Source organism: Anomaloglossus baeobatrachus, chromosome 2 (assembly GCF_048569485.1).
Source record: "Anomaloglossus baeobatrachus isolate aAnoBae1 chromosome 2, aAnoBae1.hap1, whole genome shotgun sequence".
Classification (NCBI taxonomy): domain Eukaryota; kingdom Metazoa; phylum Chordata; class Amphibia; order Anura; family Aromobatidae; genus Anomaloglossus; species Anomaloglossus baeobatrachus.
In genome coordinates this window covers 701,426,368-701,452,386 of record NC_134354.1, presented here as the reverse complement: position 1 = coordinate 701,452,386, position 26,019 = coordinate 701,426,368, and the positions used below count along the sequence as shown (strand labels likewise).

General features: G+C 43.5%; 1 protein-coding gene across 5 annotated transcripts in view; it reads right to left on the bottom strand.

Annotated features, from left to right (window-relative positions):
* Nucleotides 1-26,019, bottom strand: part of LOC142292139 (uncharacterized) — a 218,340-nt gene that overhangs the window by 58,013 nt on the left and 134,308 nt on the right. For all 5 annotated transcript variants that reach the window (XM_075337285.1, XM_075337289.1, XM_075337286.1 and 2 more), the window contains 4 exons: nucleotides 18,426-18,499; nucleotides 10,756-10,811; nucleotides 8,788-8,860; nucleotides 4,789-4,841 (listed from right to left, as the gene is read on the bottom strand). In XM_075337285.1, the coding sequence (XP_075193400.1) occupies nucleotides 4,789-4,841; nucleotides 8,788-8,860; nucleotides 10,756-10,811; nucleotides 18,426-18,499 (256 nt within the window). The remainder of the gene's footprint in view (nucleotides 1-4,788; nucleotides 4,842-8,787; nucleotides 8,861-10,755; nucleotides 10,812-18,425; nucleotides 18,500-26,019) is intronic.

Genomic DNA, 26,019 nt, shown 5'->3' with positions numbered 1-26,019 from the left:
ATAACATGCAGGGGCGCAGCGAGAGAGTAGCGGCGTCAGATGCAGGGGCGCAGCGAGAGAGCAGGGGTGAAGCACATGTAGCAGGGCAGCGGTGGATCGAGGGCTGTGACTCACAGATGGGCGCCCGCAGGGATCGCTCTCCTCAGATTCCACGGAGGGAGACACTGAGGAGAGCGATCTCCTACAGCGAGCTCACCCGGTCCCAGAGGCACGGTGCTGCTTGGAGAAATCGGTCACAAGGCCGATCTCTCCAATCAGAGCTGGGGGCGGGTGCAGTAAAGCTCACTGAGCTCCAGCCAATGGCCAGTGCTGCAGCAGCACTGACATAGCTGGATTTCAATGCTTCAGCCATTTTCAATGGCTGAAACATAACACTGGCTGTGATTGGCTGACGAACGCCGTTCAGCCAATCACAGCCTCCGTAGGTCCGGGAAGGAGACACCACCCCTCCTGAGGTCAGGTACAAGTCCTCTCCTTCCCGAATCTACAGTTTTTTAAAACCGATCGCGGTGCCCGGTGCTCCGGGGCCGCGATTTCGCCATGACGGATCTAGCAGTCATGGGTCTTTAAGTACCAGGGCACCATGACGGCTAGATCCGTCAAAGGTCGTGAAGGGGTTAATAAACGAATTTAAAAAAAAACAAAAATAAATTTCTTTCAACGTCAAAATTGTGTCCCACTTGTTGTTGATTCTTCACCATAAAATTTTAAATTTTTATCTTTATGTTTGAAGCCTGAAATGTGGGAAAAGGTTGAAAAATTCAAGGGGGCCGAATAATTTCTCAAGGCACTGTATATACGTCACCAGGTTTTCCCTATATAAAATATTGCCACTACCAGTAAGCCCTTATATACAGAATTCTAGCAATCTGTATATATGTCCCCAAGCCGCTCTGCATAATGCAAAAAAAGAGAGAATAGCCACATTCAACTCTGAAAGATGGTCATGGGCATCATCCAAAGCTCTCCAGGAGGTGACATCCAGTTCCCTCACCCTCGCTGAGTAGTTGCAACCAGAGACCCCCATTACCGGGATAATGAAAACCAAAGCTTTTGCCCAGATATTATATTGAGGCCTTGTGCCACCTTGGTTTATGGGCAGCATACTTGCATGCAGATATTCCCACCTTACTCCTATTCCGTATTCTCCCATCAAGCACTTCCACACCTCTATGGCATCCAGCTTCAAGCACCCCTATAACTGGCTCTACCACCCTATCTCAAGTTTAACATATCTGTCTACTCCCATGGCCAGTGTATGTACATATAGAACTGAATTTCTTTATGGTGCTACTCAAAACAGTCACTACCTGAAGACTAGTTCTTCATATTTGTTAGCTAGATCTGGGGCTAATGCACCATACTGGCAGACAGCCGTGAGCCACATGTTGGGGACCCCTGGCCTAGAGTATAAAAGTTGTACACAAGAAAAATCCAGGACTCACTCCATCCTTTTAAAGGACAGACCACAAGTAGTCCCACTCCACACTGTCTAATGCCTTAGTGGCACCAAGGGAAAATATGGCTTTATGCCACACTACTGTACTTGGCGTCTGCAAATTTAAGAATAATCTTTGTAAATCTAGGGCAGTAGATCTATTTTGCATAAAACCAGATTGATCTTGATTAATAATTTCTGTGATGAGCTTAGTCTATTATCCAGAGCTTTTGCTATAATTTTAGCTTCAACTAGAAGAAGTGAGTAAGGTCTGTATGATTCAGAACATAATGGATTTTATCACTTTTAAAAGAACAATAACTATTTACTTGCTCATAGAACCAACAGATGGCCTAATTGCAATTCATCTGGAATGTTTCCAACAGGCTGGGGAGCAAAATATCATTTTTTTTTGTAAAATTCCCTTGGTAAGCCATCAGACCCTAGGGCTTTATCATTTGGTAAAGACTGCAGAGCTTCTTGAAGTTTTGATATGGTTAAAGGCTGTTCTAAATGAACACTACTTTCATCAGTGAAACTAGGGAGTTGTATTTTTTTCAAGAATCTTTCAAGTTTCACTTCATTCCCTCGAGACTTAGATCTATAAACATTCTTATAATAAAATTGTAATGAATTTAATAGATAAGCATTCCCTGTTCTTATTGTCACGCTTGGTACGGGGATGTACCAAGCAAACGGCGAAAGGGAAGGGAAACCCTGTGTCTAGGGAAAGGGAAGATGGTGCCCCCTGACCAAACCTACTACTTGGTCCATGAGGTCCCTCACCACTCTAGATAGGTTCCGCACCTATTTGCTGAGCCGGATACCTGACTCTAGGTATCCCTAGTGCTGGGCCCTAAATAAGGAACGGATGGGATGAGCTCTTCGTCAACCCTACTAACCACTATAGACGACATAAGGACACACAGGGGAGAAAATGCATGAACTACTTATCTACAGATGACACAGGTAGAAGTTCAGCAATGTTTACAGCAATGATACCACAGAGGAGTACAAACCACCTGCTTGCAACCAAGGCTTGAATGAACTAAAAATATCACCAGCACTAGTCCAAGGAAGGAAGGGGTATTTAAGTACCAAGATAATGCTGATGATCAGCAGCTGAGTGGAAGGAGTGTTCCTGCTGGGTCCAAGAGGGGGAGAGATTAATCCAGCAGGAACGCTACCTATACCAATAAATGAGGGGCGATCAATTAGGTCTATATATTTTTTATTATAAAAGTGCGGACAGGTGAGGGGAGTCAGACCCGGGTCTGACTCCCCTCACCTGTCCGCACTTTTATAATAAAAAATATATAGACCTAATTGATCGCCCCTTGTTCTTTTTCTTTTGTTCTACTGTATTAGCGATTTGGTCTTAATCTGTGGTCCTTATTCTGCATAATACATTACATTGTGTCGATTATTCACTATTGTGATGCAGAATTTATGTATGCCAATTCTTACTATACCAATAAATATTGACAGCAGGCACAATGGAAAGTCAGGGAGCATTCTGCTTAGCCAGACTCTGTGACCTTCTATGGCCAGAAACCACATGACTGAATCACTTGTGACACTTACATCCCCATTTTCTGAAACCAATTGCATAATAATGAGATGGACCTTCCTGACATCTAACGATTGTAGATAACAGATGACCAGCGCAAAAAAAAAAAAAAATCCCTCTCAGCCCCATCGATCGAAAATGGAAAAAGTTATGGCTCTTGGCATATGATGAAAAATGCAAAAATTTTATTTGCAAATTTCTGATTTTCTTTTAACCACCTACTAAATAAAGCAAAAACTATGCATGTTTGGGATTGCCATAATTGTACTGACATGAAAAATAACATTTTTAGGTAATTTTTATAGTAAAATGAAGGATTGCGCTTTTTTGTTGTTGCGATTTTGACATACTTCCCATTATCCAGCATATCATATGACAAAATGAATGGTGTCATTTAAAATTACAACTCGTCCTGCAAAAATCAAGCATTCACATGGCTTTGTTGACCGACAAATAAAAATAGTTATGGCTTCTGGATTAAGTCACTGTGGTGACACCTGCTGAAGTGCGGTGACCTCCTGGACGTCACTGCACACACACTGCTTGCTGGATACTCACCTGTCACCGGTGATGCTGTCCCTGCGATGCTCCGGCTTCCAGGTCCTCAGTGCAGTGAATAATCAATGAATATAGTGAGCGGGGGTCAGTAGCAGGAGACAGCAGAGCCGAAGAAAACGGCGCTGGATACAGGTGAATATAGAAAATCTTTTTATTTCAAAGACTCGTATTTTCTCCGGTACGTGTCACACTGATGTCACATGTATTGAAACACAGATACCACACGTGTTACACATATAAACATAACCATGTGTGTGGCTTGTGCCTGATTAAACACAGACGTCTGAAAGAGTAAATGTAATCCCTGTTGTTTTGTCACACAAACACAGATGTCATATGTGTGTTACACGTATGTCACACACGTATGACACACGTATGACCATACCGATGCGTGAGGCTTCTACCTGATTAAACACGGATGTCTGAAAGGGGCCTAATAGAAAGTTTCTTGCATGCCTATCAAGAAACACAAACATTTACACAAAGCTGGAGAAATCCCATACATGAAATAATAAGAAATGGAGATTAAAATGAGCAGAAAATCTTTACATAAAGAAGTCCGATGAACACAATAGACCCCATAATTCACTTTACTGTACAAGAACCAAAAGAAACTCAAACCTATAGTCTCTTCACCTTTGTATCTTTCCAATTTTAAATATTAAAACTAGAAAAAAAAAAGCACTGATAGGGTAATACCAGATGACAGGAGTAGTATATAGAATGTGTCACAACCGCTGCCAAGCATAAGATAATGGCGTCTGCCGCAGCCCCACGTGGATGAGCATTCAAACAGGAAAAGTGAAGGGGTTAACGCCGCGCATCATCAAAATGAAGATGTAGAGATGTTTATGGATGAATATCTTTTTTATTTCATGGGTCTACCTGTTTTGAGGTTGAAACCTCTTCCTTAGGACCAGGACATGAACAAAGCATGCTTTGTTCATGTCCTGGTCCTGAGGAAGAGTTTTCAACCTCGAAACGCGTAGACCTATGAAATAAAATAAGATATTCATCCATAAACATCTCTACATCTTCATTTGGCTGATGCGCGGCGTTAACCCCTTCTCTTCTCCTGTTTGAATGCTCAATTTTAAATATTATGTGATTGATGAAGTCTATAGAGGTGTAATACATGGGAAACTGGAAAGTCTCTATGTTATCCCAGCTACAAATAAAAAAAAATTCTGTCTGTAGAAGTGGGCGAACCCATAAAACTTACATTTTCTTTGTCCGAGGCTGCATCCATTTCTGGAGTTCTGTTCGGCTGTGACTCTGTATATTTAAGAAAAAAAAATAGCTTTCACAACTGTTAAACAATAGAAAAATGTATTTATTGAACTCAGAAAACCACAATATTTCTAATTAACCCCTCCACGCAATGGCCTTCTTCCAAGAACCATAAGTTTTTGATTTTTCCATCAATATAGTCATATGAGGATTTGTTTTTTTTGTAGGATTAGTTATTTTTGGGGTCTAATTTACCATGTTCTCTATATGGTAAAACTGACCAATCAGTATGATTCTCTAGGTCAGTACGAGTGCATAGATACCAAATGTGTATAGTTGTTGGGTTTTTTTTTGTTGTTTTTTTTAAAGTGGTGAAACCAATATTTTTATTTTTCGGTATGTGGGGTTGTTTTTTTTCCTGTTACACTTTGTACCAGATTAATTTATTTTATATTTTGATAGATCGGACATTTCTGAACACAGCGATACCAAATGGGGCTAAAGGGAGGTGATTTGAACTTGTGTGTTTTTATTTTTTTTCCAGATTTAAAAAAAACAAAATAAAACTTATTCTTTTCATTTTTTATTTGTTTTTGTTGGATTTAATAGTCCCCTTAGGAAACTTGAAGGTGAGATTGTCCGATTGTTTGTGAAAACGGGCAATGACATGCCCTCCCCAGTGCTGGATTTCCCATTAGGTACAGTAAGCACTGTGCCTAGGGCTTACAAATTTTTTAGGGCCTACGAACTGTAGAAAAGAAATATCCTGAGGTAAAAGAAATAATGTGGACTAATACATTTTTATGTGATTTTAATAGGAATTCCCAATATTTGACAACATATTGAAATTAATACAGAACTAATCAAGGCAGTTTCTTACGGCTTCTCTTTTCACTAAAGTCATTAATGAGGTTTTCAAATTCCATAGTTTTTGTCATTTCACTTTTCAATGCACAGAAGAGCCAAACATGATAGACGATCTTCACCAATGTGCTAGCAAAGCATTGAGTTCGTGAGCAACTGCTGTTTTTTGTCTTTCACTGTCAGCAATATGACTGTGCGGATATCATTGAAGTTTCTTTTCAATGTTCTCACAGCCTCATAATGTGAAGACCACCTTGTGTTCGAAAACTGTTTCATTGAAATTGTATTTTCAAATGTTTTAAAGTCTAGACCATCTCTGTGGCGAAGCTTCAAAAAAAGAATATAGTGCTTGGAACATGCCGAAAAAGTTAACAGCAGCCAAGCAGCTTTCTGCAGCAATTGTTCCCACTTAATTAAGGCTGTGTGCAAGTTTCCAATGGAGTATGGAAAATTTCTATACATTTTGTATTTAAGTTCTTGTGCCTAGGGCCTACAAAGAGCTAAATCCGGCCCTGCCTCCCCCCACTGGCTCGTGTTAAACTCTACTATCGGAGATTGACCGCGGGATTTAACTGGTTAACAGCGGCAGGCAGATCTCTGATCCATCAGTGGCTGTTAGACGCACATGATGCCTGATTATATCAGCCGTCAAGAGCAGGGGAAGATGTAAGCTCGGCATGTGAGCCCACATCAAAAGGAAAGGACATAACATATGATGTACGTTTAAGTCATATGTCGTGAAGGGGTTAAAAGAGTTATCCCCATCGGACGACCCCTTCTCAATCCCTTTATTTTTCTCTCCAGTAAAATAATAAAACTTTCACTCCCATTTGGTGCCAGCGCAGTTCAGCGGTGTTGGCACTACCTCTCCTGGGGATTGTGTTCTATTGTTATGTCAGTTGATCTCTGAAGTCAATCAAAGTTGGCTTCACTGTCCCCTCATTTGGACAAATTAGGCATTCAAAGGAAATGAGAGCTGTGCCTGTGCTCACTTTCTCTAGACGTCAATAGCATCTGAAGCAGGGGAGAGTGACTGATTGGATCCAGGGATCACATGACATAACAACGACACATAATCCCCGGGAGTGGTAGTGCCAACACCACTGGAACTGCAGTGAAACTGGAGGCAGAGGGGAAACCGTGATTGAGAAGGGGTTATCTGAATAGTGGACAACATCTTTAAACTATATCTATTATATCAGATGACTTGTCAGGACAAGCGGTTATGTGAGAGTACATGAGGAATAACTGGCTATTATAGGACTTGTATCCTGCATTTTCACAGGTCTTCAACTGCGTTGGTGGACTGAGACTAGCTATGTTGTCTCTCCCATACACAGCGCACAAAGATGGATTCTTGCTCTTCTCTCATTATATCATACAGAAGCAGTAGGATGGAATATATTATACAGCAGTACTGAGCTGTGAGGTGAGCAGCAAGAAAGGAGGTCAGACCTGGCCTGGACCTTTTCGGCTATTCCAGGTTTTTTGGGGCAATGCCCAAGGTGCAGGATTAGAAGAACATAAATAGGCAGCCAGAACCTCTCAATGTGGTGGGTGTTTGGGTTGGGAAGCTGAAGCAAGTTCTGTGGGAATGATATATCTGGCAGCTCCAGAACCTTTGCTATGCTGTTTGACAAGATGGACTTTAGGTTTGCATTCCTGTCTGAAGTAAGGCTGTGCATTTATGTTTGTAGCCAGTGTGCATACAACACTGACTTTTTGGACTGAAAACCTATGTGTGCCTCTTTATTGCATTCCTGCCATCGCCCACCAGAACTGAATCAATACAGATTACATTCTAATCATAAGTTGAATCAGTTTTGTGTCCAATTGCATTTTGTTTTTTATGGACCTACTGACTTTAAATGCGGTGTGTGAATGCTGTGATTTTCTCCATATGGACCTACATTGATTTTACAGCACTTCTATGTGAACATTATTAGCATGAATAGGCCCCAAACAAGTGTAAAGGTCTCTGCTTATGTGGCGCCCCTGAGGCATCAGGTGCCACAGGGTATTGCATCCAGTAACAGGTGCGGTGCTAACCACGGGTTCCTGGAAGACCAGTGCCGGTAAATAACATTCAAACACACACATTCATGCCCTGTGTCCCCAGACTGGGTACCAGGCTAGAGACGGACCTGATGGATGGCCACCTATTGGTCAGGACTCATCCAATCCGCTAGTCAGAAACCTGGGAGGAGGAGGGGCTAGTCAGTGCGGTTGACAGCAGATGGACATCTTGTCAGAGAGATAAAAAGTCAGTCAGGTAACGCAGTCGGAAGTCGGGGTGCAGACAAAAAGTGTAAAGTGACTTGGGCTAAAGGAGTACGGTTGCCAGGGAGAGTATGGTGTGAGTAGTCACTGGACTGAGCACCGGCGGGGTGCAGAGCCCTAGTTAAGGAAGATGCTTCAAGCTCACCTGATAAATCTGCCTGGTGAGGGAATCATCAAGGTTCCTCACCAACGTTAGTGTCTGGTGCACAGCAGCAAAAAGAGGGAACCCGGAAACGGGGACAGAGGTCCATCGCAAGAGAGGTTCAAGCTGCCTGCCATACGGGCCATGACTGTGACAACAGAAGCGGACCGCAGAAGGCTTCAGGCCACGGGAACCCACCAACTACATAGGGGTGCATGGAAGTAAAGCTCACCAGGTCACCACACCGGCACTTGGATCATGGGAATACCGAATCACCTGAGGCCCAGATTGGTAAAGACCAAGACCAGCCGGGCTGCAGCTTCACAGAACCAGTGAGTAAAGAACAAGCTAAACCGCAGCCCCTGGGTTGTCTGAATTCCTCCTGCACCTTTGCATCACCAACTTTCACCATACTACAACCACACTCATTCTACCCTGGAGCTTAGCTCTACTTGCAGAGGGCCATAACATCCAAGCTGCTCAATACCACCAGCCCCAGCAGAGAGACACTTTGCAGCAGCGGCTTTCCCCACATAGCCGCAAGTGGCGTCACGAAAAACACTTTATTTTTATTTTCCCTTTTATTTTTCCCCTTTTTAAGCGAACCCCTGGTTCACGGAACCCAGGCACCGGCCACCTGTGACACGTCTCCGTGATTCAAGGCCCGGGACAGAGTACCCAAAGACCCTGGGGGGCGTCACTTACCACCAAGCTCCGTGTATATTTGAGATAATTCTCTCTTTTCTCGTGATGACATAGTGTGCATAACCTCTTCAAGCTGTGATAATAAAGAACCAAAAAAATATTAAAAATCACCTAGTGACCATTCTATTGTTAATCATTGGATTTAAAAACAACAAAAAAAAGGAAAAGAAAAAAAAAAAAAAAAAAAAAGAAGAAGAAGAATTTTCCCAACAAATCTTGTTATTGATTCATCAAACAGATCGCACCTGAATTCCAGGTATTTACAACTTATGTCTTTTTATGCCAGTCCCCGACAGCTGTGCCAACTTTCCTGTCAACCAGCAGGGAAGGGTCATGGCAAAGCACAGCCAACAAATCGCGGGTTAAAATGTTTAAAAATTAAAAATGGGAATGATGACCGGCGCAAATGAAAAAAATGATTTAGTGAAAACGTAGTACTAAAATATTATTTAGTATCATCTAATTCTACTACCAGTAAAAAAAATAAAAAAAAAAATATATACAAACTTACTTTTGTCGACTCCTAATCAGTGTCGAAAAAAAACATGGTTGGAAATCTATTTTTTTACCCAAAAATATAAATATGAAAATAGAAAAAAATGACAGATAAAATCAAAGTTTAATGGAGGTGTAAAATTGGCATTTATTATGAGCAGACTGACCCAGACAGTATTGAAACAAACTGGTTAATTTTAAAGGGAATCTGTTACCAGGTTTTTGCTATGTAATCTGAGAACTACATGATGAAGGGCCTGAGACGCTGATTCCAGTGATGTGTCATTTGCTGGTCAGCATGCTGTCATTTTGATACAAATGACAATTTTCTCTGCTGCAGATCTGTAGTGCTCAGAAAGCAAAGCCCTGTAAAATCATGCACACACCACTGATTGGCAACTTTCTCTTCAGTTGACAAGGAGGCATAAGACACCTAATGCTGTAGTGACAATCTCCTGTTGATAAAACACTGATTTTATAAGCGACACATCAGCCACTCAGCCATGTTGCTCTAAGGCTGGGTTCACACATAGCGACAGCGACAACGACGTCGCTGTTACGTCACCATTTTCTGTGACGTAACAGCGACCTTGTAAGTCGCTGTTATGATCGCTGCTTAGCTGTCAAACACAGCGACGCAGCAGCGATCATAACGTCGCTACATGTGCAGAGAGCAGGGAGCCGAGCACACTGCTTAGCGCTGGCTCCATGCTCTCCTAGCTACAGTACACATCGGGTTAATTAACCCGATGTGTGCTGCAGCTACATGTGCAGAGAGCAGGAAGCCGCGCACACTGCTTAGTGCTGGCTCCCTGCTCTATTAGCTACAGTACACATCGGGTTAATTAACCCGATGTGTACTGCAGCTACATGTGCAGAGAGCAGGAGCCGGCAGAACAGGCAGCGTGAGAGCGGCGGAGGCTGGTAACTAAGGTAAATATCGGGTAACCACCTTGGTTACCCGATGTTTACCTTGGTTACAGCTTACCGCAGCTGCCAGACGCCGGCTCCTGCTCCCTGCTCGCTTCATTTCGTCGCTCTCTTGCTGTCACACATAGCGTCACAGCGGGAGAGCAAGGACGAAAAAATGAAGCAGGACATTCAGCAACGAGTGGCGACCTCACAGCAGGGGCCAGCTCATTGCTGGATGTCACCCACAGCGACGGGACGTCGCTGCTGCGTCACAGAAAATGGTGACGTAGCAGCGACGTCGTTGTCGCTGTGTGTGACACCACTTTAAGAATACACAGCAATAATCTGCTGACAGATTCCCTTATCATGTCCCATAGCAAACAAATGTTATTTATCTGTGTAAAAATCAGAAGGCAGTCAGTCAAGGAGGAGGTCGAGTGGTATAATCACATGACTGCAGCCAACTTCAACATATGGGTGCAGAGAAGGCACTCAATGTGGACACTCCTTTTTAAAAATTAAAAAATTTTCAGTTCAATAATTCAGTTTATATAGGCATACCTTCTTGTTAGGTTTCCTGTTTGTACTATATTTCCTGTTTTGTTTTGGAAATCCACCTTAACAAGGAAATACAAAATTGTATATATATCACAAAATGTATAATATGTATCATTTTTATTATGCTTTTTGGGTTGTGAAATAAATTTTAAAAAAATGTCATGATTCACACACACTAATATTTATATATATATATATATATATATATATATATATATATATATATATATATATATATATATATATATATATATATATATATATATATAAATAATTTATTTACACACATATACAGTACAGACCAAAAGTGTGGTGTAATTATATATAATATATATAATTACACACATATACAGTACAGACCAAAAGTTTGGACACACCATCTCATTCAAAGAGTTTTCTTTATTTTCATGACTCTGAAAATTGTAGATTCACATTGAAGGCATCAAAACTATGAATTAACACATGTGGAATGAAATACTTAACAAAAAAGTGTGAAACAACTGGAAATGTCTTATATTCTAGGTTCTTCAAAGTAGCCACCTTTTGCTTTGATTACTACTTTGCACACGCTTGGCATTCTCTTGATGAGGTTCTAGAGGTAGTCACCAGAAATGGTCTTCCAACAGTCTTGAAGGAGTTCCCAGAGATGCTTAGCACTTGTTGGCCCTTTTGCCTTCACTCTGCGGTCCAGTTCACCCCAAACCCTCTCGATTGGGTTTAGGTCTGGTGACTGTGGAGACCTGGTCATCTGGCGTAGCACCCCATCACTCTCCTTCTTAGTCAAATAGCCCTTAGGCTATGTGGGCACTTTGCTTTTTACCTGTTTTTTTGCTGCTTTTTCAACTGCAGCGTTTAATGCCAAAATGGTTGTGTTCTGCTTTTCAAGCAAAGTCTATGGGAATTTGGGTTTCTTGCCCGCACTATGCTGTTCAAAAAGCTGCCTTTTTGTTGCAGAACTTTGGTCAAAAACTCAGCTTTGCAGTGCAAAACCCAAATGGCAAAAACAAAGCTCCGTTCTGAAGCGCCTGGTGCCTGCAGAATTTGTGCGCTCTGCATGCTGCCTCTCCCTATAGACAGCAGGCAAAGCGCACGAAAGAAGTGACATGTCACTTCTTACAACGCACGCGTCGGGCAGCAGCCGAATCGCTGCATTCCAATACGCCACGTGCGGACGTCTCATGCACGATCTTCATAGATTGTGCTGGGGACGCAGGATGCATGCAGTTACGCTGCGGTGCAGAACGCAGCGTAACTGCATGCAATACGCACATAGCCATATAGTTCTATGGAGATGTAGGAGGAGAGAGCTGCTAAAGGCAGAGGGAGGAGCTAGCAGCAAAAAATAGACATTCTGCTGCAAGTTCTCATAAAATGACAGTTACATTTTAAAGTAGCAATTCATTTAGACTAGCACTTTGTTCACTGGTCTTAATGAGGGCCGTGCAGCAATAAAATGCGCAAAATTCATTAAGAGGTGCACACCGAGTAAGGGCGCATATTCTCAGTGGTGTGCGCCTCATAAGAAATGTTACTTAAGTCAGGGACTAGAGTGACATTTGTGGAGTAAGGCACGCGCCAGTTTTGAAGGCTATGACAAGCAGGCATATCCATGTTCTGTAATCTCCCTAAAGCCACTAATTTTGGCAGAACTTCCCAAAACAGGAGCGAAAGCGCCAACATTTTAGTGACTTTTCAAAGTGTTTTATGGCAGAATTCTGATTTCAACACTGAGGATTCAGAGAAAGAAAATTAACTTCATAAAAAAAAATAAATCTTTTTTTGTTGCCATGACTTACCGGTAGAGTTGAGCGCGGTTCGCGGTTCGAGGTTCTCCAGTTCTAGGCTCGAGTGATTTTTGGGGCTGTTCGAGATCGAACTAGAACTCGAGCTTTTTGCAAAAGCTCGATAGTTCTAGATACGTTCGAGAACGGTTCTAGCAGCAAAAAGCAGGGCTTTCTACAGCTACAATGTGCAGGAGCCATCGCTGGCAGCCTGCCAGAAGCTGGTAACCAAGATAAACATCGGGTATCCAAGCAAAGCGCTTTGGTTAGTAACCCGATGTTTATCTTAGTTACGTGCAGGAAGCCCACACTTTCCCGCTCAGCTCGCTCCGCCCCCTCCTGCCCGCGGCATGTACACATACATACATACATACACACACACATACACACACACACAAACACAAACCCCCCCCCCCGCTCGGCTTACCTGCGGTGATGAAGTCCCGCCATCCCGACCTCAGCGCTGTCACTGTCCTCCATGGCCGCCGCTTGTCACATCACCTCTCGCTTCCGACCCGAGACTGACTAGCGGTGACGTCACGGACCTCTCGCGATACTTGAGGGGAAGGCGCCGGTGATTGAACTCAGTGACAGGGGCTGTCGGCAGTGCTGGAGATCAGCGCAGGTAATGTACCTCGCTGACAGCAGCACTTGTCATGCCCTGCAGTGACCTGGGCTGACCCATTGATGTTAGCTCAGGTCACTGCACTGCTCTCCCAGCCAATGGGGAACATCCTGCTCTTCATTGACTGGGACAGTGTGGATCGTCATGGCAACCCCTTGGATTACACCAGACCTGGATTTGTTTTTCAATCTAATAAATTGGTTAAAGAGGGAATGTTTTGGGGAGTGTTTTTTCAAATAAAAATGTGTTTGTCGTCTATTTTCTTTTATTACTGACTGGGTTGGTGATGTCGGGTATCTGATAGACGCCTGACCTCACCAACCCCAGGGCTTGATGCCAGGTGACATTACACATCTGGTATTAACCCCATATATTACCCCGTTTGCCACCGCACCAGGGCGCGGGATGAGCTGGGGCGAAGCACCAGGATTGGCGCATCTAATGGATGCGCCACTTCTGGGGCGGATGCGGCCTGCTATTTTTAGGCTGGGGAGATTCCAATAACCATGGACCTCCCTAGTCTGAGAATATCAGGCCCCAGCTGTCTGCTTTACCTTGGCTGGTGATCCAATTTTGGGGGACCCCTACGTGTTTTTTTTTTTAATTATTTATTTAATTTAAAATAACAGCGTGGGGTGCCCTCAGTTTTGGATTACCAGCCAAGGTGAGGTTGCCAGCTGTGGTCTGCAAGCTGCAGCCGTCTGCTTTACCCTAGCTGGCTACAAAACTAGGGGGAACCCTACGTCATTTTTTTTTCATTTTTTTGGCTAAATACAAAGATAAACACCCCTTAGTGCCACATGAAAGGTACCAAAGGGTGCTCCACTTTTTTTCTCCACTTTTTTCTCCACTTTTTTCTCCACTTTTTTCTCCACTTTTTCTCCTCTTAATCTCCACTTTTTCTCCTCTTAATCTCCACTTTTTCTCCTCTTATGCTCCACTTTTTCTCCACTTTTTCTCCACTTTTTCTCCTCTTATGCTCCACTTTTTCTCCTCTTAATCACTTTTTCTCCACTTTTTTCTCCACTTTTTTCTCCACTTTTTTCTCCACTTTTTTCTCCACTTTTTTCTCCACTTTTTCTATGGTCGGTCTACCCATTAGCTCTGCCATGCATACTGTAGCTCTACACCTACTGCACATGTTACTTTATGATTGACATCTCTTTCATACCAGAGCTGTCTAAGCCTACTCTGACCCCATATTTGTCATTACTATATTGTCCTTGTACTGTGTTATGACATTTGTATCATGTGTTTCATTTCTTGCTGTGTTGCAATTTTTTTACTGCATCCCAATTGTACCTCTACATTGTTCGAGTTTATGTTATTGTTCTCTCACTCTTATGTGATACTGATTATTGTCATTTTTCATGATTACATGCAGATAAGTCCAATCTGACGAAGGCTCAGGCCGAAACGTCATTTGTAACTTGTTTTGGACAAAAACATATATGCTTATGAAAAAAATTTTTTTCTTAATACGGACCAATAAAGAGTGATTTTGCATTACTATCCGTTGTGACTTACTGACTTAGTATGGGAGATTTAGAGTGCCGAGGTTACTCACTAATTTTATCTATTATTACCTCTGAGCACCTATATACCAGTGAGCAGAGCTTCCTCTACAGTAGTTCTCCTGATTAGGCATGCCCTTACCTCATGAGCAGGGCATTGCAGCTTTGGTAGCAACCATTACGACATGGACTCTGCTGCTGTGGACCCGGGGAGAGTGAGTGCAGATTCATTGCACCCACACTCCTCACATGAAGGGTCCGCACTCCTAGAAAATGGGGGATACGTTCCCTGAGTGTCTCCCTCTCATATTCTAGACGGTCCAGAGTCGTCGTGGGACCCCTTTATTTTTTTTCTTACAATAAATTGGTGAAAGAGGAAATGTTTTGGGGACTGTTTTTTCAAATAAATTTCTTTTGTCGATTTTTTGTTTTTGTTAGTACTGACAGTTTATGATGTTGGGTATCTAATAGACGCCATGACATCACAAACTGCTGGGCTTGATCTCAGGTGACTTTACAGCTAGTATCAACCCGATTTATTACCCCGTTTGCCACTGCACCAGGGCACGGGATGAGCTGGGGTGAAGCGCCAGGATTGGCGCATCTAGTGGATGCGCCACGTCTGGGGTGCCTGCGGCCTGCTATTTTTAGGCTGTGAAGGCCCAATAACTATGGACCTTTCCACCCTGAGAATACCAGACCACAGCTGTCCGCTTTACCTTGGCTGGTGATCCAATTTGGGGGGGACACTACTTTTATTGTGTAATTATTAATATTTATAAAATAATTATAAAAAAAGAGCCTGAGGGGACCTCCACATTGGATCCCCAACCACGGTAAAGCTGCCAGCTGTGGTTTTCAGGCTACAGCCGTCTGCTTTACCCTAGCTGGCTATCAAAAATGGGGGGACCCAACGTCATTTTTTTTTTTTAACTATTTTTTAAATAGAAAAAATTAATGGGCTTCCCTGTATTTTGATTGCCAACCAAGGTAACGGCAGGCAGATGGGGGTGGCAACCCATAGCTGTCTGCTTTATCTGCGCTGAGAATCAAAAATACCGCGGAGCGCTACGTCATTTTTTTAAAGATTTATTTTTACAGCACTGTGATGTCCAGCAATCAAAATACAGGGAAGCCCATTTTATTTTTAGTTATTTAAATAAATAATTAAAAAAAATATATATGGGCTCCCGCTGCATTTTTTGTATTGCTAGCTAAGGGTAATCCAAGCAGCTACTGGCTGCTAACCCCCACTGCTTGGTGTTACCTTCACTGGCAATGGAAAATCCAGGGAAGCATTTTTTTTTTTTTTGCCAAAAAACTACAAAAAAAGGACGTGAGCTTCGCCATATTTTTGTATGCTAGCCAGGTATAGCAGGCAGGTGCTGGAAGAGTTGGATACAGCGCTAGAATATGGCGCTTCTATGAAAATGCCATTTTCTGAGGCGGCTGCAGACTGCAATTCGCAGCAGTGGGGCCCAGAAAGCTCAGGCCAACCTGTGCTGCGGATTCCAATCCCCAGCTGCCCAGTTGTACCTGGCTGGACACAAAAATGGGGCGAAGCCTACGTCATTTGTTTTCTAATTATTTCATGAAATTCATGAAATAATAAAAAAGGGCTTCCCTTTATTTTTGGTTCCCAGCCGGGTACAAATAGGCAACTGGGGGTTGGGGGCAGCCGTACCTGCCTGCTGTACCTGGCTAGCATAGAAAAATATGGCGAAGCCCACAATTTTTTCAGGGGGCAAAAAACATCTGCATACAGTCCTGGATGGAGTATGCTGAGCCTTGTAGTTCTGCAGCTGCTGTCTATCTGTATGGAGAAGAGCAGACAGCAGCTGCAGAACTACAAGGCTCAGCATACTCCATCCAGGACTGTATGCAGAATTTTTTTGCCCGCCAAAAAAATGACGTGGGCTTCGCCATATTTTTGTATGCTAGCCAGGTACAGCAGGCAGCCACGGGCTGCCTCCAACCCCCAGTTGCCTATTTGTACCCGGCTGGGAACCAAAAATATAGGGAAGCCCGTTTTTTTTAATTATTTCACTTATTTCATGAAATAATTAAAAAACAAATGACGTGGGCTTCGCCCCATTTTTGTGTCCAGCCGGGTACAACTAGGCAGCTGGGGATTGGAATCCGCAGCACAGGTTAGCCCGAGGTTTCTGGGCGCCTCTACTGCGGATTTCAGTCCGCAGCCGTCCCAGAAAATGGCGCTCTCATAGAAGCGCCATCATCTGGCGCTGTATCCAACTCTTCCAACAGCCCTGGAGCCGGGTGGCTTGTTGGGTAATCATGAGTTAATACTGGCTTTGTTTTACTAGCCAGTATTAAGCCAGAGATTCTTAATGTCAGGCACGTTTGACCCGGCCATTAAGAATCTCCAATAAAGGGTTAAAAAAAACACCACACAGAGATAAAATACTTTAATAGAAAAAAATACACAGACACATTAGAGACTCCATCTTTATTACCCCCTGTCAGCCCTCCACGATCCTGCTCTTCTGTCTTCTTTCTTTCTAGTGTAGTAGTAGTGACGATTGTAGTGAGGATGAGGTGCACCAGCTCATCACTTGGGGCTGGGGAACCTCCATCCTCACTACAATCCTCACTACAATCGTGAACCAGCGTGCAGCCTTCACTCCGTGAGTGATCAGTGCTGGCTGTCAGCGGTAACAGCGGTAACGCTGACAGACGCGTTACCATAGCAACGGTGCTCTCGGAGCCGCGGTTAGCTCCGTTGCTATGGCAACGGTGATCTCCGTTAATGACCGGCTGTGTCAGCCGGTCCCTAACGGAACGGGGAGTCGACCGTGTGCTAGAGCATGTCGCCGGTACACGGCGATACACATATGTGCACCGTGTACCGGAGAGATGCACTCGCAGGTCCTACATGACGTGTCATAGTCATGTGACCAGTCTGTAGCCAATGAGATAATAGCCACGTGACTGGTCACATGGCTATTTTGACGTCACGATAGGTCCTGCATCTCTGCTGGCAGTGCAGGTCACCGGGAGGATTAAGCGATCATCGGATGGAATAGCGGCAGGAGACAGAGTGCAGAAGGGATCGCGGGGACCGGTAAGTGTTATGGCAATGTTTATTAACTGTTTGTGTACATTTATAATGCATTTTTATGTGTTTGTGATTGCCTCCCATTCTAGCCTATACGTTCGAGTTCGGTTCGTCGAACGTTCGACGAGCCGAACTCGAACGGGACCCCCCGTTCGGCGAACCGGCCTCGAGCCGAACCGCGACCGGTTCGCTCATCTCTACTTACCGGTATATGTTTTTTTTCTGTAGACAGAGCTGTAAGAGGACTTTTTTTGCTAGACAAGTTATACTCTTCACCGGTCCAAATCTTTGTGAACATATGACATTTTATGTAGTGCGGTGTATTTTCTCAGTTTTAAATTGATGGTGGCAACTGTGCTGTGAGTGATGGGTAGACTGTTTAGGAACTGGGCTGACAGGGAGCGCTCACCCTCAGTGAAGCTCCTCAGCTGCTGCGGTCACCATTGACAGTGGTATCTAAGCAGTTAAAGTGCTGGGATTGAGATATATGCAAGATTTTGCATTAATGAGTTAATAGCTGTACCGGTGACTACTTTGGAGCATTTATTCGGTCAGACCATTTTTAATCGTAGTCTAAAACATGGTTGGTTGCTAACTGGTGTAATCCGGGTTTAGACAGACCGTGTAATAAAGTAAAACCAGTATTACTAAACAGAAATAAATATAACAGTACTCACTGAGAGAGAAACAGTCCTCCACTTTTGGAGTGAGTATGGACTCACTTTCTTCTGAACTTGTGCCTGAGCTCATGCTGGAAGGAAATTAACAATTGAAAATATATTGACTTAAAGGATTATATAATTTAGGTATTTTGCTTTTTAGATTCTACAACAAACATACCATACATGCACAATTACAATGACAACTTTTCCCCAGAATACCAGAAAGGTGGGAGATTTATTAGCCAAGTCACTGGACACTTCCGCTATTTAGCTAAGGCCCTGTACAGGGATCGTTTCTAGTGATGAGTGAGCACTACTATGCTCGGAAGCTCAGTACTTGTAACAAGAAGCTGAATGCTCGGATGGGCGCAACTCGAGCACCAGAGTATAATGGAAGTCAATGGGGGACTCTGAAATATCCTGGAAAAATGCTTGCATCCCCCTTTGACTTCCATTATACTCAGGTACTGGACTTGTGCCTATCCGAGCATCCAACTGTTCACTATGGAGTACTGAGTACCCAAACATTTTAGTGCTTGTTCATCACTAATTGTTTCTGCAGAGGGACATGTCACGCCTTCTACATACACACAATGCCTAAATACAGTATATGCAGTTAAAACTAATCATGTTTAAAAGGGAACCTGCCATCTGATTCATGCTGCCCAAACCTTGCGCAGCATGAATCAGATCCTGGCTGCCCGATTGCCAGAGCATTCTAGAGAAAAAAAAATTAGAACATCCAGGGGGGGACCATAGCTGGAGACTAGACAAGCCCAGCACCACCCCCTATCAGCTTCTCTCCACACTGCATTAGGCGATTGACAGGTCTCTCCCATAGCAAAAGACCTGTCAATCACCTGAACTGGTGCTGGTGGGAGGAGCCAATCGGGGGCAGTGCTAGACTAGTCTCGTCTCCAGCAATAGTGTCCTGCTGGATGTATTAATTAGATTTACTCTAAACGCCAGAGCCAGGCTTTGATTTATGCTGCCCACCGTTTGGGCAGCATAAATCAAATAATAGGTTCCCTTAGAAAAAAAAAAAAAAAAAAACAGTGAAAAATCATGTAATCTTCAGTAAAACATGTTGAAGGTTGTAAAATCTGCAAATTACAGAAGGATAATCCAGCATAAGGTTAAAGCGTCCAGGACTTATTTCCTAGCTTTATTTCCATAGTCAAAAAAAACTCTACGGGAAAACATTGTGCAGCACAGGACAGTCCTACTGATGCATTTCAGACAGCACAAGCACCTTTAGTAAAAATGAGAACATTTATTATGGGTGAACTTAATTCTAAAATTTCACAAACAAAAAGGGTTTCTCCTGAATACCAATGTTTTGCAATTTGCTTCGTGCGACTTCAGCAAAACGTCAGCAAGCTGCCCTCCAAAGAAAGACTGTCGGCTGAGCAGGTTTGCGACGATGGTAGTCTTAGGGTATATGCACATGCTGCAGTTTTAACTCCACCCAAACTTCAACCAAAACTGCACCTTGTCACAGAGAGCCTGGAAATGTCAAAAAACGCTTGTAATGATGGTGCATTTTTGACACGTTTTTGTTAATGCTTTTGTTAAGACGAAACAAAATATGATAGGATAATTGATAGATAGCCAGAATAGATGGATAGATAGATATAATAGAAATAACAGACAGAAAGAACATATAGAATAGATAGAAATAACAGAATAACTCGATAGAGTGATAGCTAGCTTGGACAGCAGTATATATTAATTTTTTTGGTAAAAAATATGATGTGGAGTACCCCCCATTTTTCATATCCAGCACAGGAAAAGCAGCAACTACAGGCTACAATCCTCAGCTATCTGCTGTATCTTGGCTGATTATGAAAAATAGAGGCGATCCTATGCTTTTTTTTTTTTCTTTAAAATGTAGTGGGGACCTTTTTTTTAAAAACAGCCAAGGTACAGCACACAACTGTCAGCTGAAATTATTAGGGTGGGAAGGGCCATTCTCATTTGGCCCTTTCCAGCCTAACAATAGTAGCCCACAGCTGCCCCAGAAGTGGCGCATGTATAAGATGCGCCAAATTCTGGCGCTGAACCCGGCTCTTCTGTTGCCCTGGTGCGGTGGCAATCAGGGTAATAATGAGTTAATAAAAGCCCACATCTGCCACTAAGCTCTAGATTAGTGATGGCAGGCGTCTATGAGACACTACCCATCACTAATCTGTAACTGAAAGTAAATAAACACAAAACACCTCAAAAAATCTTTTATTTGAAATAAAAAACAAAAAAGCCACCCTCTTTCACCACTTTATTAACCCCTAAAACACCCCTGCAGCTCCGACGTAATCCACACGAGGTTCCATGACGCTTCCAGCACTGCTACATCTGATGCTCACAACGAGCGCCATAGAACATGACTGGAAGGGAAAGAGGGTGATCCAGCTCAGCTGTGGCAAGGTCCGGCATGCAAGGATAACACTCTGGTAGTGCAGGGATCCAATAGAAGAAGAAAAAAAAAATCCAGCTTCCGGAATAATATAAAATCTTGTGCAAGCTTTATTTTAAAGGACGTAAAAAATACTTGTCATTACAGGGGACAAAAAAGGGAGCCCATGTGCAACTACACATTTCGAACGCTAACTGCGTTCTTCCTCTACCTGTGACCGCAAATCAGGCTGCAACTGAAGTGAGCCGCAGGTGAAAGACTCACCTGAGTGACGTCCCCGCTAATCGCGCCGCTCACTTCAGTTGCGGCCTGAACCTCACAGCAGGTAGTCATGTTCTATAGCGCTCGCTGTGATTTGTCAGATGTAGCAGTGCTGGAAGTGTTGTGGGACCTCGGTGGATTATGTTAGACCTGGAGGGGTGTTTTGGTGGTTAATAAAGTGGTGAAAGAGGGTGCTTTTTTGTCTTTTATTTCAAACAAAGGATTTTTTGGGTTTTTGAGTTTATTTACTTTCACTTACAGATTAGTGAAAGGGGTGTCTCCTAGACGCCTGACATTACTAATCTAGGACTTAGTGGCAGCTATGGGCTGCTATTAACTCCTTATTATCTTGATTGCCACCGCACCAGGGCAATCAGGAAGTGCCGGGACTGTCGCATCTAATGGATGCGGCAATTCCAGGCGACTGCAGACTGATATTTTTAGGCTGGGGGCGGCCTAATAACCATAGGCCTCCCCAGTCTGAGAATACTAGCCCCCAGCAGTGGCGCTTTATCTTGGCTGGGTATCAAAATTGAGGGGACCATACACCAGGTTTTTAAAATTATTTATTAATTTATTTTATTGAACGACATAGACCTGCCCACCAGCGTCTGTGATTAGTTGCAGACAGACAGCTGTCACACAGCATGGGAGTGCGTCTGACTGCAACCAATCATAGATGTTTGTGGGCGGGAGAAGGAGTGAATATGTATGAGTAAATGAGCAACCCCTAAAGCAGACTGAGAGGCCGTGGGAGCAGTGTGACGATGATTGGTGAGTATGAAGCGCATGCTCCTTCACTCTTTGCTCCGGATTCTGGTCCCCATGATTATATGGGGACTGGCATCTGGCCAGATACTGGGGATCAATCTGCGAATGATCTGCGAATCCTCCCATCACTAGTGAGAAACGCAGGGACAAAACGCAAAAAGAATGAACAATCATTTTTTTTTTTGTCAAACGTTTGTTACTACTGATGAGCGAGTGTAATAGTTACTAATCACTACTCGCACGAATAGTACAGTATTCGGGGTATTCGTTATATTGTGAGTTTTTGTGTATTCGCCTCACTATATTAGGATGTCCTGCCTAGCCGTTTTGGCACCTGATTTGCAGCTACTAAACATGCTGGGCTTCTTAACCAAATCACAGTAATTCTGCAGCCGTGTTGGTTATAGGATTACTGTGATTGGCTGGCCACGCAGCGTCATAATGTCTATAAAAGCCCTTCCGTCAAAAATTTTGCACACATTGCGTCCGGAGCCAGCGTTGTATGAGTATAGGGATAAAGTGAGAAGCTGCTAGGGAGAGTGTAGGCCAATTCACACAAAAAGCTCTTTTCAGGGATACCTGCAGTGTATCGGTCAGTGTAGCATACAGAGTTTAAAGCAGCGTGTCACTACCTCCATGGTATCTTCCAGAATGCAATAGCTCTTTTAAGAGCGGATAGCACTGAACAAAGTCACAGCAGGGAGGGATATATTGTGGATTAGGTATGGAATCAGGACCTGTTTCCACAATATTTAGGGGTTCACAGCCTGGCTTGTGGCATCCACATCAGCCACATTAATATGTTGCTAGCGGCCTTTGCAAATAGTTACAAAGCAGCACTCTAGCATATACTGCTGCCTGATACACTAAACTCACCGTTCCTGTTGCTACAATATTTAGGGGTTCACAGCCTGACTTGTGCCATCCATCCACATCAGCCACATTAATATGTTACTAGTGGCCTTTGCAAATAAAAAGCAGGATCCTATCATTTTGTGCTGCCTGGTACAAAGTACTCACTTGTACTTTTTCACAATATTTTTGGGGTCAAAGTTTGCTTGGCTTGGGCCATCAACATATGCAACTATGTCACCAGAACCCTAAATGACAAAAAATCCAGTTGTTAAGGGTCAGGGACATGGACGTGGGGGTGGTGTTGTCAGTGGTGCAGCATTAAAGAGGGACGTGCGTTGATGTGCAAGTATTTGAGGACCTACGACCAGAAGAAAGCCACTTTGAGAAACCTGATTTACTGTCTCCAGAGGTGGAGGTTGATGATGATGATGAGACACAGTTGCCATCAGGTTAACCTACAATCTCAAGTGGGAAGGAGGATGAGACGGAAGACGAGGTGGTCGATGAGGAGTCCACTGATCCGACCTGGAACGATGACTTGCATAGCTAGCACAGCCACACAGAGGAAGATGGATATGTAGTACCAACACAGGCACAAAAGGGTAGTGGCTTGACCAGAGCGAGACTGGGTTAACTGTTCAGAAACGCTCCCTCACTGTGGCCCAAGAAAGGGCAAGGGGACGTTTAGTTGCTGTTTGTAAGTTTTTTTCTGAAAGTTCTTCAGAGAAAAACATTGTAATCTGTAGCATCTGTCATACCAAGCTGAGCAGAGGCCAGGGTAAGGGCAACCTGACCACGACCAGAATGCGGAACCACATGGCAGCCAAGCACCCCAGTAGGTGGGCAGAACACTAGGGTACCAAATTTGTGTCTGCAGGTCAAACTACTGCCATGTCGCCTGTGCTATGGCCTTCACAATCTGCTATCCAGGAAGCAGGGGCTCATACATCCTGCCCACAAGGTGCAATTACACAGACATAGCAAACATCAACCACATCACATCCACTTCTTTGACCCAGCAAAGCGTCCAGTTGTCCGTGCCGGAGATGTTTGAAAAGAAGCGTAAATATCCAGCCACGCACCTATAGGCACAAAACCTAAACTAACACATTGCTAAATTGCTAGCCGTGGTGATGTTGCCGTTTAGGATTGTGGAAAAACTGTTTCCGTTACCTCTTGGGTGTGGCTGCCCCACGATAGTGTGTCCCCAACCACCACTATTGTGCCTTGTGCCTGTTGTGCCATCCCAGTGTTACACACCCACTCTTTTGAAAAACTTAAGAATGTTAGTGAACTGGAGACCATTACCCATGAGGAATTGGCTAAAATCCCATCAGGAACACTACCAGAAGCTGGTACTCAGCAATGCACCACGTTTTCAGCCGATTATGTGCTCTAGTAAGTAATAAAGATATCTGACATGAAGGAGAATTAATTCTGAGATGGTAGTAGTCATTGCAAGTGGTATTTTGTGTCACATTTGGAGAAATCACGTGTTCTATTACTGGTGTTGAGAAGTGTAAATTATTCTTTTGGTTTCTTGCAAACAGCATAGCTAAATAGGTTGAAAAAAACCACTTAGGTACATCTAGTTCAACCTTCCTCTACCAATTATACATTTTGTCATTAAGTAATTTATAACCGACAATGTTGTGTGTACGGAGGAAATCATCCAGCCCTCTTTTAAAAGTTGTTATAGTGTCAGCCAATAGTATTTCTTGTGGTAGGTATTCCCCAGGAAGTAGGTGTTTCAGTATCTAAAGCTGGGTTTACACACTGAGACTTTGTAGCGATCCAACCAGCGATCCCAACCTGGCCGGGATCGCTACAAAGTCTCTGGTGAGCTGTCAAACAGGCAGACCTGGCCAACGACGCAACAGCGATCCGGACCTGCAGAGCGACCTAGCTGGTCGTTGGGGACGTGTCAAAGGAAATTTGAAAGGGAAGTCGCTATAAAGTCCCCTTTACACACTGAAACTTTCTAGCGCTCATGCTGCACAGCGGGAAACAAAGGACCAAAGAATGGTCCTGAACGACTTGTAGCGATCAGCAACTTCACAGCAGGGGCCAGGTTGCTGATGTGTTTCACACACTGCAATGTCGCTGGGGAGGTCGCTATTACGTCACAAAACCGGTGACGTTACAGCGATGTCCTTTGCGATGTTGCAGTGTGTAAACCCAGCTTTAGTCTACCAGAAAGAAGAGACTTTATGAGAGCAAATACAAAGAGTTCACCACAAGGTGAAAAAGAAGGCCAGCCCAATTCTGTAAAAGCATTCTTTGGACAGCTGAAACCCAGATCAACATTTAAAAAGAATTATGGGGAAGAAGAAAGTATGCAGAGGATTTAGAACAGCTCATAATCCAAAGCTCAGCACAATCTCTGTAATACATGGCAGAGGCAGTGTGATGGCCAGACATGCATGGGTTCCAATGGCCCTGGGTCTGTAGTGTTTATTGATGATGTCACTAAAGACAGAAGCAGTCGGATGAATTCTGACGTGTACAGGGTGATACTTTGCTCAGATTCAATGAAATGCAGCAAGGCTGACTGGATGGCGCTTCATAATACAGATGGATAATGACCCAAAATATACTGCGAAAGCAACCTAGAAGTGTTTTAAGGCAGAGAAATGGAATATTTTGCAATGGCCGAGTCAATCACCAGATCTCAACCCCATCAAGCTGCATTTAACATGCTTGAAACAAAACTTAAGGCTATGTGCACACGTTGCTTTTTTTTCAGCGCGGAAAAAAACGCACCCTCTGGCAGAGGGGAGAATTGTAAACAATGCTTTTTGAGAAAAAGGCATCAAAAACGCATGCGTTTTTCATGCGTTTTTTTAGGTGCGTTTTTTAAGACTCGTCAGTGTTAATAAAGTTGGTTGAACACAGACCTTTGGAAAAAAAAAAAACCTGTGATGTCATTTCCTTCTCCACATTCTGTTTGGATAAATGGGAGGGCTTGGAATGGAAGGAGCACCATTTGAATTTTGGAAAAGTTGAAATAAACTTCGCGCACCATGTCACATTAGCAGAGCCCCTTGGGTACCTATACGTCAGAAAACCCCCACAAGTGACCCCATTTTGGAATCTGCACCCCTCAAGGATTTTATTCAGGAGTATATTAAGCATTTGGAATCCACAGCTACTTCACCCAAAATGTTGCTGTAGCAACAATATTCTCACTTTTAGGCCCGTTTCACACGTCAGTGAAAAACACTGACGTTTTTCACTGGCGTGTAAAACACGCACATGTCCCTCCGTGTGCCGTGAATCACGGCACACATGGGTTGTCTAAGTGCAATC